This window comes from Xyrauchen texanus, chromosome 2, assembly GCF_025860055.1.
Source record: "Xyrauchen texanus isolate HMW12.3.18 chromosome 2, RBS_HiC_50CHRs, whole genome shotgun sequence".
Taxonomy (NCBI): domain Eukaryota; kingdom Metazoa; phylum Chordata; class Actinopteri; order Cypriniformes; family Catostomidae; genus Xyrauchen; species Xyrauchen texanus.
The window spans coordinates 55,974,942-55,993,555 of NC_068277.1; the positions used below are offsets into that span (position 1 = coordinate 55,974,942).

At 42.8% G+C, this 18,614-nt stretch overlaps 1 protein-coding gene across 1 annotated transcript in view; it reads left to right on the top strand.

Annotated features, from left to right (window-relative positions):
- LOC127660092 (ADAMTS-like protein 1) overlaps window positions 1–18,614 on the top strand; it is a 131,384-nt gene that overhangs the window by 100,361 nt on the left and 12,409 nt on the right. The window contains exons 17-18 of the mRNA XM_052150164.1: window positions 9,314–9,524; window positions 18,034–18,213. Of these exons, the coding sequence (XP_052006124.1) occupies window positions 9,314–9,524; window positions 18,034–18,213 (391 nt within the window). The remainder of the gene's footprint in view (window positions 1–9,313; window positions 9,525–18,033; window positions 18,214–18,614) is intronic.

The window sequence follows — 18,614 nt, forward strand, 5'->3', positions numbered from 1 at the left end:
AGAGACATACACACATATACCTGCTACATTGTTACAATCCAAGCACAGAGAAGCCATCTGATTCTGCGTTCCTGCTATCTTTACCCTCCATAGTGTGGGAAACTACAGAGACACACAGACAGACACACAGAAAAATTTACCCATGCACACTCACTCACGAGATGGCAAAATTTATCACAACGATGTCCTAACTACTGCCCCAAGTTGAAAAAGGCCACCCACATGACAGTATGATGTTTCTGGTCCAGAGATATTGGTGTTGTTCCATGGTTGCTAGGGTAACCAAATCTGGTTGCTAGGCAGTTATCAGGGTGATACTTATCAAGGCGCCTAGCTATCCTGAGTGAGAAAAGTCCACCCCGAAGTCTCAAGATTTTCTGGTGCAAAGAGATGTGTTTTGCTATTTGTTTGCCAGGGTAAGCGCCAATGTGGTTTCTAGGCAGTTGCCAGGGTGACACAAAGAAGGCTGCTTTCTGTCTTGAGTCATACAAGCTAACAATGAAGTCTCTACGACATTCTGATCCTGAGATATACATCTAAGCGATTTGGAATGGAAGTCAAGGGGTTTGGTTGCTAGGGTGCTCTAAATGGTTGCTAGGGCATGGCTAAGTAGTTTCCATGATGATACTTGAAGACTGATTGCTCACCCAAGTAAAACAAGCCAACTCTCATGTCTCTAGGACATTCTGATCCGAAGATATCCCTCTCAGCCTTTTTGAATGGATGTTAATGGGGCTGGTTGCTAGGGTGCTCTAAATGGTTGCTAGGGAGTCGTTAATCATTAAACAGAGTGATTCTTATTGACTGCTTACTAACCTGACACAAAGGCGCTAATCTGCATGTCTCTGAGACATTCTGTTCTGAAGATATCCAAGTCTTTATTTTAGTGGATTTTTTTACGTAAACATAAAAAACGAATGTAATCCATTGTTAAATGTGATCTAGAACACATTAATTGCAAACATGAATCATATATGTTATCTATATTGTTTGGAATTGATATAAAGACAATATATGTTAAGGAGTTTTTTATCAGTAACAGTACCAAAAGGTCCAAAATGTGAACACCACACAAGGGAGTAAGTACAGGAGGAGTAAATAAGGTAATTATATATATATATATATATATATATATATATATATATATATATATATATATATATATATATATATATAATTTTTTTTTTTTTTTCTTCTCGCTAGCTGTGTATTGACCTACAGATGCTGCAGTTTTGGCATATTTGATATCTTATACTTGAATAGTAGGTGTGATTATGCAATGCAGCCTCAGACCATATTGGTATGAATTTCTTGCTGCATTACATGAGCAGTATGTCTTTCAAAGCATAATGCTTGTCGTGCGTGAGTGACCCTAGATGATACATACCAATTTATGCAAATTGATTGTACGCCTAACTTAAATGATGGACAATAGTATGCTGACCATGCAAATAAAGTCAGTATATTAACAGGAGCTTTTGACATAACTGGTTGTTTAAAAATGCCAAATCATGCAAATATACTGTACAGCCATATGTCCAATTACTGCATGCCTGCTTATTTCGTTTTTATGATTGACTAAAACTATTTGTGGAAGGAAGCTTCCATAATATGTGGTCTGATATTACCGTGAGAGGGTCCGAACAGTATGTCTCTGGAAGATGCCTTAGCAACAAGGGCTTCAGCAAGGGAAGACTCTAGATCGACACTGAAAAGGTGGAATAGAAGCTGCATCTAAAAGTGGTTCTCAACCGGGGGTGGGGACCTGCTAAGGGGGCTCGACACACTTTCTAGGGGCCTCAAGATCTTTAAAATAATTTAGATAAGGAAGATTATTATGATTTAAATATTTATTACATTATAAAACTTGCTGAAAATGCTAAAAAAAAAAAAAGAATACTCCCTTCAACATCTTGCTTTTAATGAAGAATATACAGTTCTAGACGTTCTAGAGAACAAATTATAATGATTAATAGATTTCATCTCTAGTCGATAGTAGTTTCTTTTATTAAAACATGAAAACAGGCTTTGTCATCATTATATTAGAAATAGACGAAATATCTTATAATCACAGGACTTAATGACTACAGACCTGTCGCCCTGAAATCTGTGGTCATGAAGTCATTTGAAAGACTGGTGTTGGCCCACCTGAAGGACATCACTGGACCCTTTCTGGATCCCCATCAATTTGCTTATCGAGCAAACAGGTCTGTAGATGATGCAGTCAACATGGGATTGCATCACGTCCTGCAACATCTGGACAGACCGGGGACATACGCAAGAATCCTTTTTGTGGACTTCAGCTCGGCTTTCAACACAATCATCCCAACTATTCTCCGGACTAAGTTAAACCAACTCCTTGTTCCCACCTCTACCTGTCAGTGGATTACCAGCTTTCTGACGGACAGGCAGCAGCTTGTGAGGCAGGGAAAATTCACTTCCAGCACCTGTACCATCAGCACTGGTGCCCCCCAGGGCACTCTTCTCGCTCTACACAAATGACTGCACCACCAAGGACCCCTCTGTCAAGCTCCTGAAGTTTGCAGACGACACCACTGTCATCGGCCTCATCCGAGATGATGATGAGTCTGCATATAGAAAGGAGGTTGAACGGCTGGCTGTCTGGTGCAGTCAAAACATCCTGGAGCTGAACACGCTCAAAACTGTGGAGATGATTGTGGACTTTAGGAGGAACACCCCAACATTGTCCCCGCTCACCATTCTAAACAGCACTGTGGCAGCAGTGGAGTCATTCAGGTTCCTGGGCACTACCATCTCACAGGACCTGAAGTGGGAGATACACATCGACATTGTGAATAAGGCCCAGCAGAGGTTGTACTTCCTTCGCCAGCTGAGGAAGTTCAACCTGCCACAGGTGCTGCTGCAACAGTTCTACTCAGCAGTCATTGAGTCTGTCCTCTGCACTTCAATAACTGTCTGGTTTGGTGCAGCTACGAAATCAGACATCAGAAGACTACAAAGGACAGTTCGGTCTGCTGAGAGGGTTATTGTTTGCCCCCTGCCCCCCCTTCAAGAACTATACACTTCCAGAGTGAAGAAAAAGGCTGGGAAAATCACTCTGGATCCCACTCACCCTGCCCACTACGTTTTTGAACTGTTGCCTTCTGGCCGGCGCTTCAGAGCTCTGAACACCAGAAACATCAGACACAGGAACAGTTTTTTCCCTCAGGCTATCCATCTAATGAACAATTAAATTGCCCAATTGAGCAATGATTATGTGCAATACACAGTTTAAGTCTATTTATATTATCCAACATATCCACTTCTGCCATTACTTAGATTGCTCTGTACATAATATACTGTATTGTTGTTCTTTATATAACAGATTGTAATAGATTTGCACTACGTGTGTGTATGTGGGTATGTATGAAGGTGAGTGTATGTATGTATATGTATAATTATTTATTTTTTATTCTTTTTTGTTTTTTGCTTTTAATTACCTATGTCTTGCTGATGTTTTTGGTATTGTTTTTATTGTTGTACACTGGAAGCTCCTGTCACCAATACAAATTCCTTGTATGCGTAAGCATACTTGGCAATAAAGCTGATAATAATAAAAAAAATCCTACATGGAAGGCCTTTGAATATTTTCTCTGACAGTGGGAGAGCTTAGAGTCAAAGGGTGGAGAACAACTGATCAAAATACATTCAGGTCAATTTTCAAACAGATTAATGGTATTCACTGGGCATACATGCATTTATACATCAATTACATAGCAACAACTGAGGCTGAGTTTGTAACAGGGTTCGTACAATGTGTTTGAAGTGCTTGAAGTAATTGAATTTGGCTTTTTCTAATTTAAGTACTGGGAAACCCTTGAAAATAGCCATTTTTAGCAAGAGGTGCTTAAAAAGTTCTTGAATTATAGAAAATCGTAAAATATGTTGCTTAAATCATTTAATAAATTATATGTATTTATTTATTTTCAGAAAAACACAACAAAAGACCACTAGACCATTGCTGAAGCAGGCAGCGCATATACAGTGCTGTCATGTGGCACCTGTTACTTTTGACAGAGCTTTTCAGAATGGGCCAATCACAATTTATTGTTACTGGAGGATTTAAAAATATATTTTATAGATACTGCTGTGGCAGATTTAACAAGTATGAATCCTTTCAACCCCCGCGACCCTGTACACAGGATAAGCGGTTGACGATGGATGGATGGATGGATGAATCCTTTCAACTATCATTTTTAATAAAAAAAATTACTCTCCAGAAAGAAAAAATTAGATGAGAAGCAAAACGTTCTGAGATTTGATTGAAGATCAATGGAGGATTCAGTTTGGTGAGCTGTCTAGAGCCCCTTGTGTAAAAGACGGCTTTATTTATTTTTTAGGTATCATTCTATAACCTAAACTTTAATTATGATAATTGTGATAGCTGCCTGTAATAGCATTCTAAAATAATGTTGTCTTGCTAATCTTTCGATAACGTAATCACTTCATCAGCTGCAGTGTATATTTTGCTTTTAGCGGCAGCGTGGGTAGATTGGTGTCACCATTGAGATGTTAACACTCAGCCTAGTAGGCTCGGGCATGCCTGGAAGATGACGTTTCCTTTGGTGTGTTTGTGGATAGGGATATTCCAGGATCTCGTACATTACAGGATCAGCTCCCTATACTTCTTGGAAAAAGGGACTTTCTGGGTATGAAGCTCGAGATGAGGCATGGAGGTGGGAAAACAAGGAGAAAATAGCAAAAATTTTGACTGCAGGAGTCTTGAGAAATGCTGCATGTTACCATGCTGCTGCAGCCATACCTAAGATGTGTTGGTGGGTTATATATAATTTGATGAGGAAAAAGGGGGTTCTGATTAGTTAATGTAGCAAGCAAGGGTTACCTATCAGCCTGGGCCACAGTTTCCTAACTGAACTTAATTTGTTATTTTAAATAGAAGAATTCATGTGTGCTTTTAGAAAATGATAAGCCTCACATTTCTATCTTTGAACTCCCAAAAATCAGCCCCATTCACTTCCAATGCATGTACCTCACTGTAACTTTGATTTTTGCTTTTATTAAGTTTGTATGTGTGCATGTAATCAACATTAAGGCACAAATGCTGTGATTGAGCTTAACGTTTATTGAACCTGGATTATTCCTTTGGCTTTTGTTTATTTAAAGGGATATTTAAATAAACAAAAGGAGTATTAAAAAAGAACAGTGTGAAGTAAAATGTGTTATTGAGGACATAGGGAAAATATACATAGGGAAACATTTCGATTAGATAAAGAGAAACATGAAAAACATCTGGAATATTTCTTTATAAATTGACAGTTTTTGTAGAAAATAAAAGTTTAAAAAAAAATGTGTGTTTGGCAAAATTACAACTTCCGCTCAAATCAAAATATAACTGTTTCTTTTTTAAAATCCACCACTATATACGCTTCATGCATTCCATAGGCAGTTTGAGACGCTTTCCATTCGAAACTCATCAAGTGTAAATGCATCTGGCTGTTCAAGCAACATATGAAATCTTTACTCTGACCAAGCAGCGCTACGTCAGCATAGGGAAAATGTGAAACATAACACCTGCTATCGAGTATTTGGATAAGGCTTGCATCGAGCAATAATAACACCAAATTAAAAAAAACGGATGCACACTGTAGGAGGGAAAAGTCTTTTTTTCTTCATTTATTTGATGCAAAACTGACTAAACACTTACAATTAGCAAAGCTGACAAGCAAGGACAAATCTACGACAAGCCCAGAGGGGAAAAATACACAGCTTGCTTATGGTAGTCCATCGTATACGATGATGACATTCCTCCTCATTAACGATGTGTTCTTTAATGGCTGTAGAGTCCAATCCTAGATCCACAAATTTTAATGCATGTTGGGCATGTGAAGTCCGGGTTAGTGGAGGCAGACATGGCTGTGTGTCTCCTTAGTCTTTTTTGCTGTTCTTTCATATGCAACTCTGATTCCAGCAGCTAAATTCCTGTGTGGCAGAGCTGCCGTGAGATGAAATGGTTTGCGGCAGCTTCTTCCAGTCGTGAGGGATTGATTTGACATTTTTTATTGATGTTTTTAGCTGGTCTTTGTACCACTTTTTCTGATCCCCAGCAGACCGACAGGCTAGATGCAGTTGTTCATACAGGACTTGCCATGGCAGGCACTCTTGAAGTATCCTAATAACATGCCCAAGCCAGTGCAGTCAGTGATCATTGCATCCATGCTCTTGCAGTTTGTCCTAGCCAGTACTTCAGAATGAGGTACACGGTCACGCCATGTGATCCTCAGTATTCGCTGCTGGCATCTTATATGTAAGCGCTCCAGCAACCTTAGGTGGTGACTGTATGTAATCCAGGCTTCACAGCTGTATATGATAGTAGTGATGCAGACGGCTTTATAGATGGTATCTTTGGTGTGCAGGTGGAGATGTTTGTTTTGGAAGACCTTTTGACAAAGTTTGCTGATGGCTGCTGAGGCTTGTTTTATCTGGTTATGGATTTCATGATCAATGTTGCAGCTCTCTGATAGGATACTACCTAGATATTTAAAAGATGGAACAATTGTGTGTTGTTGATGTTCTATGGGGAAAACTGTCATAGTAGGTGGGGGGCTGGTCCTCCATTGGGATATCATCTCAGTCTTGTTGGTGTTGACTGACAAGCCCAGTCTACTGTAGGCCTTTACAGCAGTGGCAAGGATGGTTTGTAGGTCTTCTGGGGTGTGAGCCATAAGCGCAGTCCTCAACATGCTGCAGCTCAAAGATCTGCACTGCTGTGACGTTGGTGGTCGCCTGGAGCCTTCGGATATTAAAAAAGGTTTCTGTCAAGAGAGATCACACTACTGCTTTCCAGCTCGTTATAGACAATTTTTTTGACACATAGGAGAAAGATGTTGAAGAGTACCAGCACCAACACATACCCTTGTCTTGCCTCTTTAAAACCTGGTGCATACATTAAAGAGCCCCTATTCCTGTCCCCCTATGGTCACACAGGCCAACATCCCATCATGGAACTCTGACAGGATGTTCACAAATTTTCTTGGGCAAACAAACTGTATTAGGATGTCCCAGAGCAGCTCTCGATTCACAGCGTCGAAGGCTTTGGAGAGATCGACAAATGCCATGAAAAGGTCCTGATGCTGTTCGCTGCACTTTTCTGGAAGCTATCTTACTGTGAAAATCATGCCCACGGTACTCTGATTCATCCTGAAGCCGCACTGTGACTCTGGCAGATGTTCACCCTGCATAGCATGACTTTTGCAAGGAATATGCCTGCAACAGCTAGCAGCGATATGCCACGACTGTTGCCCCAGATGGATTTGTCACCCTTGTTTTTATAGAAAGTGACAATGTTGGAATCACTCCATTGTTGTGGGACACTCTCCAGGTCCCAGACATGCAAGGTGTATTGGTGGATAATCCTGGTACACAAGTGGCCACCTTGATTGAGGAGCTCTGCTGGGATACTGTCACTGCCAGGGGACTTGTTGTTTCTGAGGGAGTTGATGGCTGCTAGCACCTCTTGAAAAGGACTTCATAACCACAGAGGTCAGAGCGGCGGGTCTGAAGTCGTTAAGTCCTGTGGTCCTTGACTTCTTGGGAACAGGGATGATAGTTGAGGACTTGAAGCAGGCTGGCACATAACATGTCTCCAGTGAGGTGTTGAAAATGTTTGTGAACACTGGAGACAGCTGATCAGCGCAGTGCTTCAAGCTGGATGGGGAGACAGCATCTGGTCCAGCAGCTTTCCGGGGGTTCTGTCTCCTGAAGAGTTTATTGACGTCCCTCTCATGGATTGAAAGAGTCGTCACTGAGGTGGGTGGGGGGGGTGGATGGGGGTACCTTTTAAGGTGGGCATTGGTGGGGGTGCCCAGGCCCCTGCTGAGGTGGGGGAGGTGGAGGTGATGCACTATAGCTGGAGCTGTTGGAAGGTGTTGGGATGGTTTCATGACTGTTCCTTTGTTGGGTGTGCTATATATGGGAATGATCCATAACTTCCTGTATGTGTGCCTATGGCCTTCAGTGAATAACAGTTTAACAGTGCATGCTAACCAGTGAATACCATTTGATGGGATATAATTTTTCATGGCTTAAAATACTGTTTTATGCATTTTACAGTTCCTGCGAAAATATTTATGAGCCATTGAAGTTCCTGGTGTTAAAAATACCCAAACCATTTTCAGAATGTAAAGTAATAATTGTGGTGGTCTGCCGTTGGAAAATTTACACCTCCCTGTATCCCATGTGTTCCATGCCTCACGTCACGGGTATAAAAACGCAGCAGCATTCTATCTTTCCACTGGCTGTTTTTCCAAGTGTTTCATTTATTTTCAAGCACAACAAACTTTGTGTTCACCCTGTTTCCCTTGGCCACCATTGGCACTCTGCTGAGACGTAATATCCCATCCTATTTTTGGTTTTCTTCCCTTGTAAGGGAATCCACCATTTTTTCTTCTTGTCTGAAATGTCATATCACTGTGGGGAGACCCAGACTGACTGCCAAGCAGTGGGGTACTCCAGATGGGCTTGAACTGACTTGGTGGTCCCAGAGATTTAGGCACACTGGCCAGTACCAGCTTCAGCTGTTGCCATGTTCAGGGTTCAAAAGGTGGCTCTTATGTCAAAAGGACCGTTGAAACAATATCTGAAGTGTTTGATCACTTTGAAAAGAACTTCATGCTTATGTTCTGTCTTAAACTTCTCAAAGAATATTCACCTTCATTCTGTGCATTTAAAGGTTTATAAGCTTTCCTAAATAGCAAATAAACATTTTATATCTGGAATTTTATGAATAAACTGGAATGGAATGGACAAGAAAAGCAATGCACCACAAAACCTAATTTAAAAGCTTCTTTCTCTAAAAGTTGTTAATTTAGGCATCAGCTATGCAAGAGAATCAATCTAACATTACATCATCTTTGCAGGGTTAAGGCAGCTATAAATTGTCAAAAACAATTAAAGACCAAAAAAAAATCAGTATGCAAAAATATGCAAGAAAGAAGACCAATCGAAATGCACTCTGTATACCAAGATTACAGTAATCATCACTGCCTTTTAGATTTTGAATGCAGAACATTTTGCCCATGGTAGTCAATAGGAGGTCCTCAAAATGTAATCTTGCACTTCTTACAAATTATGAAGATTATAAAACTACAGTAGATAGCTCATATAAGACTACAAAACAATGCTTAAAATATGTCTGGACATTAAGCCTTTTGAGTTAAATACATTTCAGGAATTTGTAGAGAAGAAAAAGAAGAATAAAATAAATCATTTTTGCAACATAATTATAGGACCTTTTTCCAGTGCGTGACTGTTACCTCTATCCATATTTCCTCAGGTGGGAGATGGAGTCTTGGAGCTTCTGTTCGGCCACTTGTGGGGTTGGTCTCCAGACACGTGCTGTAACTTGCATTCTAAGAGCAGGATCACAAAGCAACCACACAGAGAAAGTCAAAGACGAGAACTGTCAGCAGCTCAAGCCCAGCTCAGTCCAGGCCTGCAATCGCTTTGATTGTCCACCCACGTGGGATGTCCAGGAATGGAGTCAGGTGAGACGCAATAGGTCAATTTCTGAAAAAAAGTAACTTGTCCGGAGAGAATTTTTTTTATTTAAGTTACATGCTCAAGTAACATGTTAAAGTTTATGTTGTATATTTTTCTAAAATTATGACCTAGTAGCCAACCTAGTAGTGTACCTATGCAATCAACTCAATTCAATGTGACAGAAATATAAACTGCACTGGGTAGGGGAGGAGGTGGTAATTATTTTATGTCACGTATGGTAGTCAAATAAAGAAAAGCCTCCATCACCACGATTAACAGCAGGGATGCTCATAGTTCTATAGAATGAGATCTACTTTTCATCATGTTGTTGCAACAAGATCTACCATTTACAATATAGGCTATACATTATCACAATACCAAAATTTCAGTAAAATCTCAGGAAGAATGATTTCAGGTTCTTAAGTGATTATTCAAGACTAGTAAACAGTCTGTAATAAAATAGCAATAAAAAACAGCAATGAATAGAAATAGATTAAAATTAATAGAACAAAATAATTACAAATTATGAAAATTCAGTGCTTTTTATAACAACTTTAAATGTTTTTAACAGAAGTAGCAATCAAGTGTTCAAGGAAACATTCAGAATGAAATGCAACATAAAGCTACTGTTCTTTACCGTATGATTATAATACTGTACATTAATACTTTTTAAATCTATTAAAGTTACCCAATCAAGAGCAGTGAGTGTTTTCTTGTTATGGTTGTTTGAATAATATAATGACACACTTCACAAGACAGCAGCAGGTCTATTAGTTTACATTAACACTTACATATCCAACATTTTATTACAAATCTGCTTTTTTCTCCATTGTTTATATTCACTTTAGGCATCACTCTGTTTAGGCGCACATTAGCGTGAGTATTCTCGGAACACGCGCATGTTCAGCAGACACACATACGCCGCCTGTCAATCAAACAGGGTGCAGCTGTTACTAGATTGTTAGTGAATTATAAAGTTACATGCTCTGGATTACTTTCAACAGCAGAGTAAGAATACTAACTTTAGAATAAGTTACACGGTTCTAGGCCATCACAAATAAAGCTGGTTATTTTTCCGTTATTGATGTTTTATTCAGTCTGCTTGTCCGGTCGGGAAAGTAAAATAATTTTTCACTTGCCACTTCAAAACTGCACTTGTCACGGACAAGCGTTAATGTCAATCACTGCTATACATAAATACAGTATAAGTAATGTATCGGCTTTATCTAACTAGTATCAGTTTATTTTGTCCTCTGTCTAATGACTTTATATGTCTTCCTCTAATATGAGCCTTTGCAGCCTTAATGGGATAGTTCATCCCAAAAACAAATTATCTTATCATAGACTTTCTTCTGCTGAACACAAACAAAGATTTTTAGAAGAATATTACGTCCTTGTCACAATCACAGACTCTGTAACCTCCATCTCCAACCACCAGAGGGCGCTCTCGCCCGACTATTGACTCTCACCACGCACTACATTTCCCAACAGCCCCAGTTCTGACTCTAATCACCATGTTCAGCTGTTTCTCATCTACTAGGCTTTTTAGCTGCACTGCACGCAGTTATCAGTGCGAAGTCTTGTTTTGCTACTGTGAACATTTCTGAGCATTAACTCCTGTGACTGCCTGATTGTTTGTGACCCTACCTATTTTGGTTATCTCCCTGTCTGCTGCCTGCCCTGATCTTCTGCCTGGTATTGTACTACGATTTAGCCCTGTCCTCACTGCTGTGTCTGCTGGTTCCTACCCTTGCCGGTTTGACTACTCTCTTCAATAAATTAAGCTGCAAATGGATCTCTCTGACTCAGATCATTCACAACAGAAGACTTCGCCAACTCACGATCCAGCAGCTATATCAACCCTGAACGCAGCCTTCTCTGCCCAAGCCGGTCAACTCGCTGCCCATCATCAGCAACTGAGTCGTCTCACCTCTTTAACGAAGGAATTGGTCAAGGCAGTACAAGGGCTTCAAGCGTCGTCATCAGAGCAATTGCCCAACCAAGCCTCAGCCGCTGTTGCCCATCCAGCCGTATCTCCGCCTACCACGAGTCCTCGTCTCGCACATCCAGAAAAGTTTGACGGAGATCCTGGCAAGTGTGAGGGGTTCATTCTCCAATGCTCTTTATTCATTTCACAACAACCCACGATGTTTTCCACCGAAGCTGGTAAGATCACCTTTGTCTGCTCGTTACTCGCTGGGAGGGCATTGGATTGGATAACGGCAGTATGGAAGGATGACGGAACTGCCCTTCCGTCATTCGAAGTTTTCCTCCAACGCTTTCGTGAGGTCTTCCAACATTCTAAGGATGGGAGGGGCGCTGGCGATTGCCTGTTTGACCTGACGCAGGGCAAAGTTACTGCGGCTGAGTATGCTCTTACCTTTCGCACCCTCGCCGCGCAGACTTCCTGGAAGAACGACACGCTCAAAGTGATCTTCCGAAGAGGCTTGAATCATGAACTACAGTCTGAGTTAGCTTTTCATGATGAAGGTAAAGACCTCGACCAGTTCATAAACCTCACCGTCCGAATTGACAACCTCATACGATCTCGCCGAGCAAACCATCGCACTATTCCTGCTCCCCGCAACGTCCAAACTCCCAGAGCTTCAATCCTCGCACGTACTGAAGAACCCAAGCCAATGCAGATCAACGCTTACCATCTGTCCGCAGAGGAGAGAGACCGAAGGATCCTTCATCACCTGTGTATGTACTGTGGCAAGGCCGGTCATCTTCGTATTTCCTGTCCATCCAGACCACGTCTTGCAGCCTCTCGACCGGTGAGTCTCAATGCCGATGCATTAAACCCCAACTCATGTGTATCCGTGCCCGTTGTGATCACGGCCAACGGCCGGCAGATTACCACCGGTGCTTTAGTGGACTCCGGAGCCGCCGGAAATTTCATATCTGCAGATTTTGCTCGGCAACATAACATGACATTAATCCGCTGCCCTCTTCTCTCACAGTCGAAGCCATCGATGGACGGCCACTAGGCTCAGGTCACTCAGGAACTCCATCTACAAACTGGGGCACTCCATCATGAAATCATACAATTTTATGTCTTCCACGCTCCACACACACCTGTGATCCTAGGCCTACCCTGGCTTCGCAAACACGACCCACAAATTTCCTGGAGAACCAACCAGATTGCCCGCTGGAGCGATTCATGCCACTCCAAATGCCTCGTCCAGGTCGCTCAATCACCCATCCGAGCGATAACCTTACCCGTGGGGAGAACGAGCACGAACAACCTCCCTTCCGAATATCACGATCTGTCAGAAGCCTTCAGCAAAATAAATGCCTCCAAGCTCCCACCTCATCGTGCCAGTGACTGCGCCATTGACTTACTACCAGGGTCCACACCTCCCAAGGGTCGTATTTTTCCTCTCTCCCAACCTGAATCCGAGTCCATGAGGAAATATATTGAGGAGGAACTCACAAAGGGCTTCATTCGACCTTCCACGTCTCCAGTGTCTGCCGGTTTCTTCTTTGTACAGAAGAAGGACGGAGGACTCCGACCCTGCATTGACTATCGGGCCCTGAACGACATTACAGTCAAGTTTCGCTACCCACTCCCCTTGGTACCAACCGCCCTGGAGTTACTCCGCACTGCGAGGTTCTACACCAAGCTTGACTTGCGCAGCGCGTACAATCTCATCCGTATCCGTGAGGGGGACGAGTGGAAGACGGCCTTCTCCACCAACACAGGGCACTATGAATATTTGGTCATGCCTTTTGGCCTGGCGAACAGCCCTTCCATTTTCCAGTCATTCATAAACGAAGTGTTCAGAGACATGCTCCAAGAACAGTTATAGTATACATCGACGACATCTTGGTTTACTCTGACACCCTGACTGACCATGTGCAGCACGTTCGAGCCATCCTCCAGAGGCTTATCCAGCACCGGCTATACGCGAAACTGGAGAAGTGCGAGTTCCATCAGACTTCCACTACCTTCCTGGGGTACGTCATCAGCGCAGAAGGAGTAGCCATGGATGAGGGCAAGGTCAGAGCAGTCCTAGAATGGCCACGACCTACCACCCTGAAGGAACTACAGCGCTTCCTCGGATTTGCCAATTTCTATCGCCGCTTCATAAGAAACTTCAGTTCAGTGGCAAGCCCACTCACATCCCTGGTGAAGAAAGGAACACATCGTCTTCTATGGAATGAGTTGGCCACCCAAGCCTTTAATCAGCTCAAGCAGCGTTTCACCACAGCACCCATTCTGCATCATCCTGACCCTGAGTTACCATTCGTGGTCGAAGTGGACGCTTCTAGCACCGGCTTAGGAGCCGTTCTCTCTCAACGCCAGGGATCACCGCCCAGGTCGCATCCCTGTGCGTTTTACTCCCGCAAACTAAGTGCTGCCGAAAGGAATTACGATGTGGGAGATCGAGAACTTCTAGCCATGAAGGCCGCCTTTGAAGAGTGGCGGCATTGGTTAGAGGGTGCTATTCACTCCTTTACCGTTTTCACCGACCACAAGAACCTGGAGTACCTACGCTCCGCCAAGAGACTGAACCCCAGACAAGCTCGCTGGTCACTGTTCTTTACCCGATTCCACTTCACAGTCACCTATCGTCCAGGTTCCAAGAACGTCAAGGCAGATGCCCTATCACGTCAATCTGACCACGAGTTCACATCACAAGATTCCAAGACAATTCTGGCTCCAGACCTCATTGTCGCCCCCATTCAGTGGGACATTGAAACCGAGATCGAGCAGATCAACTCCCGGTCTGAGATCCCATCCGCCTGTCCACCCAACCGGGTTTATGTCCCCGATACGCTCCAGGATCAGGTCCTGGAGCACGTTCATACTCTTCCCAGCTCTGGACATCAGGGAATTACTACTACCATCCAGCTGCTACAAAATCGCTACTGGTGGCCCTCTTTGGCCCAAGACACCACTACCTTCGTCCAACACTGCCAGATCTGCAATACCCAAAAATCATCACGCCAACTGCCCGCCGGTCTGTTACATCCTCTTCCCATACCACAACGCCCTTGGTCACATATAGCCATTGACTTCATTACCGATCTGCCTGTCTCCGAGGATAACACCACCATCCTTACCGTTGTGGACAGGTTCTCCAAGGCCTGCCGCCTGATACCCCTGGCTAAGCTTCCCACTGCTTTACAGACAGCAGAGCACCTCTGCAACCTGGTTTTCCGATTTTACGGCCTACCCGAGGACATCGTCTCCGACAGAGGACCCCAATTCACGTCCCAAGTCTGGTCAGCCTTCTTCGAGGCCCTTCAGATCAACGTCAGTCTCACTTCAGGGTATCATCCTCAATCAAACGGGCAGGCAGAATGCATGAATCAAGAGGTCATACGATTCCTACGCTCCTACTGTCATCAACATCAGGAGGACTGGAGTCGCTATTTGGTATGGGCAGAGTATGCCCAGAACTCCATCCAAAAACATTCCACTGGCATGACCCCTTTCCAGTGTATCCTGGGGTTTCAACTGCCCCTCTTTCCATGGTCAGGAGAACCCACGAACGTCCCGGCCATGAATGACTGGCTACAACGCAGTGAGGACACATGGAATCGGGCCCATACTCACCTTCAACGAGCCGTTCGTCGCCAGAGAGAACAAGCCGATCGACGTCGTCGTCCAGGTCCAGTGTACCACCCTGGCCAATGGGTCTGGTTGTCCACCAGAGACCTACGCCTGCGGCTCCCCTGTAAAAAGCTCAGTCCCAGGTATGTCGGTCCATTTAAAATCACAAGACAAATCACACCAGTCTCTTTCCGTCTTGCGCTGCCTAACCATTACTGTATTGCTCCCACCTTCCATGTCTCACTGCTCAAACCCGCTGATGGTCCTAACGAGAGGGAGGAGGAGGGGTCCCAGGAGCAGAGCCCCCAACCCATTCTAGTGGAGGGCGAGGAGGCCTATCGAGTCCAGGAACTCCTCGACTCCAGGCGTCGGGGCAGCACCCTACAGTACCTAGTCGATTGGGAGGGATACGGACCAGAGGAGCGTTCATGGGTTAATGCCACGGACATTCTGGACCCTAGTCTAATTACTGACTTTCATCACGCCCATCCCAACAAACCTGCTCCCCGACCACGTGGGAGACCCTGACGCCGACAGCCACCTCACGCCAGGAGTCGCTCGCAGGGAGGGGGCTCTGTCACAATCACAGACTCTGTAACCTCCCTCTCCAACCACCAGAGGGCGCTCTCGCCCGAATATTGACTCTCACCACGCACTACATTTCCCAACAGCCCCAGTTCTGACTCTAATCACCATGTTCAGCTGTTTCTCATCTACTAGGCTTTTTAGCTGCACTGCACGCAGCTATGAGTGGGAAGTCTTGTTTTGCTACTGTGAACATTTCTGAGCATTAACTCCTGTGACTGCCTGATTGTTTGTGACCCTACCTATTTTGGTTATCTCCCTGTCTGCTGCCTGCCCTGATCTTCTGCCTGGTATTGTACTACGATTTAGCCCTGTCCTCACTGCTGTGTCTGCTGGTTCCTACCCTTGCCTGTTTGACTACTCTCTTCAATAAATTAAGCTGCAAATGGATCTCTCTGACTCAGATCATTCACAACAGTCCTCACAATGCAAGTGAATGGGCACCAACATTTTAAAGCTTCAAAATGCACATAAATACAGCATAAAAGTAATTCCATAAGAATCCAGTAGATAAATCTATATATTCAGAAGCGATATGATAAGTGTGGAATGAGGAAAAGATCTGTATTTAAGTCATTTGAACTATAAATTCTCCTCCCTTACCAGTTGGTGACAATATGCACGAAGAATGCAAATCACCAAAAATAAAAGAAGAAGAATGTGAAAGTGGAGATTTATAGTAAAAAAAAACATTATAGTAACAGATTTATCTGTTTCTCACCAACTCCAATCATATTACTTCTGAAGATAAAGATTCATCTAATGGAGTCTTATGGATTGCTTTTATGCTGCCTTTACGTCCATTTAGATTCATAAAAAAATTTAAATGGAGCTGTCATTACGCTTACTAGTTACCAGAAGAATCATCCTACCACATGTGCTGGATTTCCTGCACACCAAGCTGCCGTTTAATCTGGCTATGGTATCGGACGGCCCGATTCAATTGGCTCTAACAAGGACTGAAAGAGATGTGGAAGGCCCAGATGTACAACTAAACAGGAGGATAAGTATATCATATTCTCTAGTTTGAGAAATAGACACCTCACATGTCTTCAGCTGACAGCTTCATTGAATTAAACCCGCTCAACACCAGTTTCATGTACAACAGTAAAGAGAAGACCTTATGGGAAGAATTGCAAAGAAAAAGCCAATTTTGAAACAAAAAAAACAAAAAGAAAAGTTTAAAGTGGGCAAAGAAACATAGACATTGGACAACAGATAATTAGAAAATAGTGTTATAGATCTTAATCCCATTGAGCTTTTGTGGGATCAGCTAGACCGTAAGGTGCGTGAGAAGTGCCTGACAAGCCACCACATCTATGGCGAGTGCTACTGGAAGCATGGGGTGAAATGTCACCTGAGTATCTAGACAAACTGACAGCTTGAATGCCAAGGATCTGCAAAACTGTCATTGCTGCACATAGAGGATGTTTTGATGAGAACTCTTTGAAGTAGTTTAAGAAAGTTTAAAAAAAAAAAAAATCTAATTGTAATTGTTCACATTATTAATATAATACATTACATTGACTATACATTGTGATCAGTTGAATGCCACTTTGGTGAATAAAAGTACCAATTTCTTTCCATAAGAGCAAAAACTGGAACTTTTGGCTGCCAGTGTATGTGTAAATATATATGTGCTCAGGATGCACCAAAGTACCACGTGCAAAACTGTTTAGTGAATTCACCCGTGTCTGACAAAGTGACAAGTTTTTTTGTGCTAACCGGACACAACAAAGCACAGGACATGGTTTTGGTTTCGGCAGCGTCTCGCCACCCACATTGAAATCTCATTGGTCTATAATATCATACTCATAACTGTATATTCATCTTTAAATATGTTCTTGATTGTCTTTGTCACTTCACACAACATTTTTTATTTCAATGTGGACAGTCAAATTTTTGGTGTATGTTTTTTTTTTTTTACATTTTCTGAAAAGTACTGTTCTCTATTTAAAGCTGAAGTATGTAACTTCTGCAACACTAGAGCCACTGAATGGAATTGAAAAAATAAGCATTGTTTTGAAAACAGCTTTCTGAATACGCCGTTTGTCAAACAAAGTGATAATTCCGCACCCAACTCACACCATTGGTTTAGTTATGTTGTTGATTGTTATGTTGCTCATAACAAACAGTGTTCAAGAAATTTAACCTAAGAACGGCTTACTTATAGTTGTCAAAGCATATTAAGATGGGATAGAAAAAAGTATTTTAACATTGAAAAAATGACATTTACATAATGTAAAACAAAATGTTCATTAGTATACACTTATGGACAGACTTTGATAAATGCTCTTGTCCTAGAACCTGAGAAGCCATATACAGTAAGCTAAGTGTACTGTGAACACTGATATGTGTGTGTGCAGTGCTCTCGTAGCTGTGGAGGAGGCAGTCAAAAGAGAGAGGTCGTCTGCAAGCAGCGGATGTCAGACGGAAGTGTACTAGAACTACCTGAAACATTCTGCCCCTCTCCGAGTTTACCCTCCATTCAGCAATGCGGCAAAGTGGACTGTGCTGCTCAGTGGATCTCCACAAACTGGACTCAGGTCAGACACGTGTTCTCACTTGAAACAACAGTCACTTTCGTGTATGTCTCAACAATCTATCTATCTGTGATTACCACTCTGTATTTTACCGTCTGCAGCTACAGAAATCCTACTGTTTTATTGTTTGTTATGTGTACTCTGTAACACTTAAAAGCTCTTGACAAGGCTGTTGTTGAAAGATTTGTTCTGGCTTTAGACTGACCTTACAAGTAAGGTTAAGTAACATCAATAAAGCTCTCTTGCCTGTCTAAACATGTCATACATTTCCCTCCCATGGTTTTTCATCACACTCTACTGACAGCATAACATCTGAAGAGCATTACACAGTTTTTCTCATTGAGGGGATCTCAGCAGCACCTGTAGTGTTGTTGTGATCTCACTTGTTTAAACGGAGGGAGACA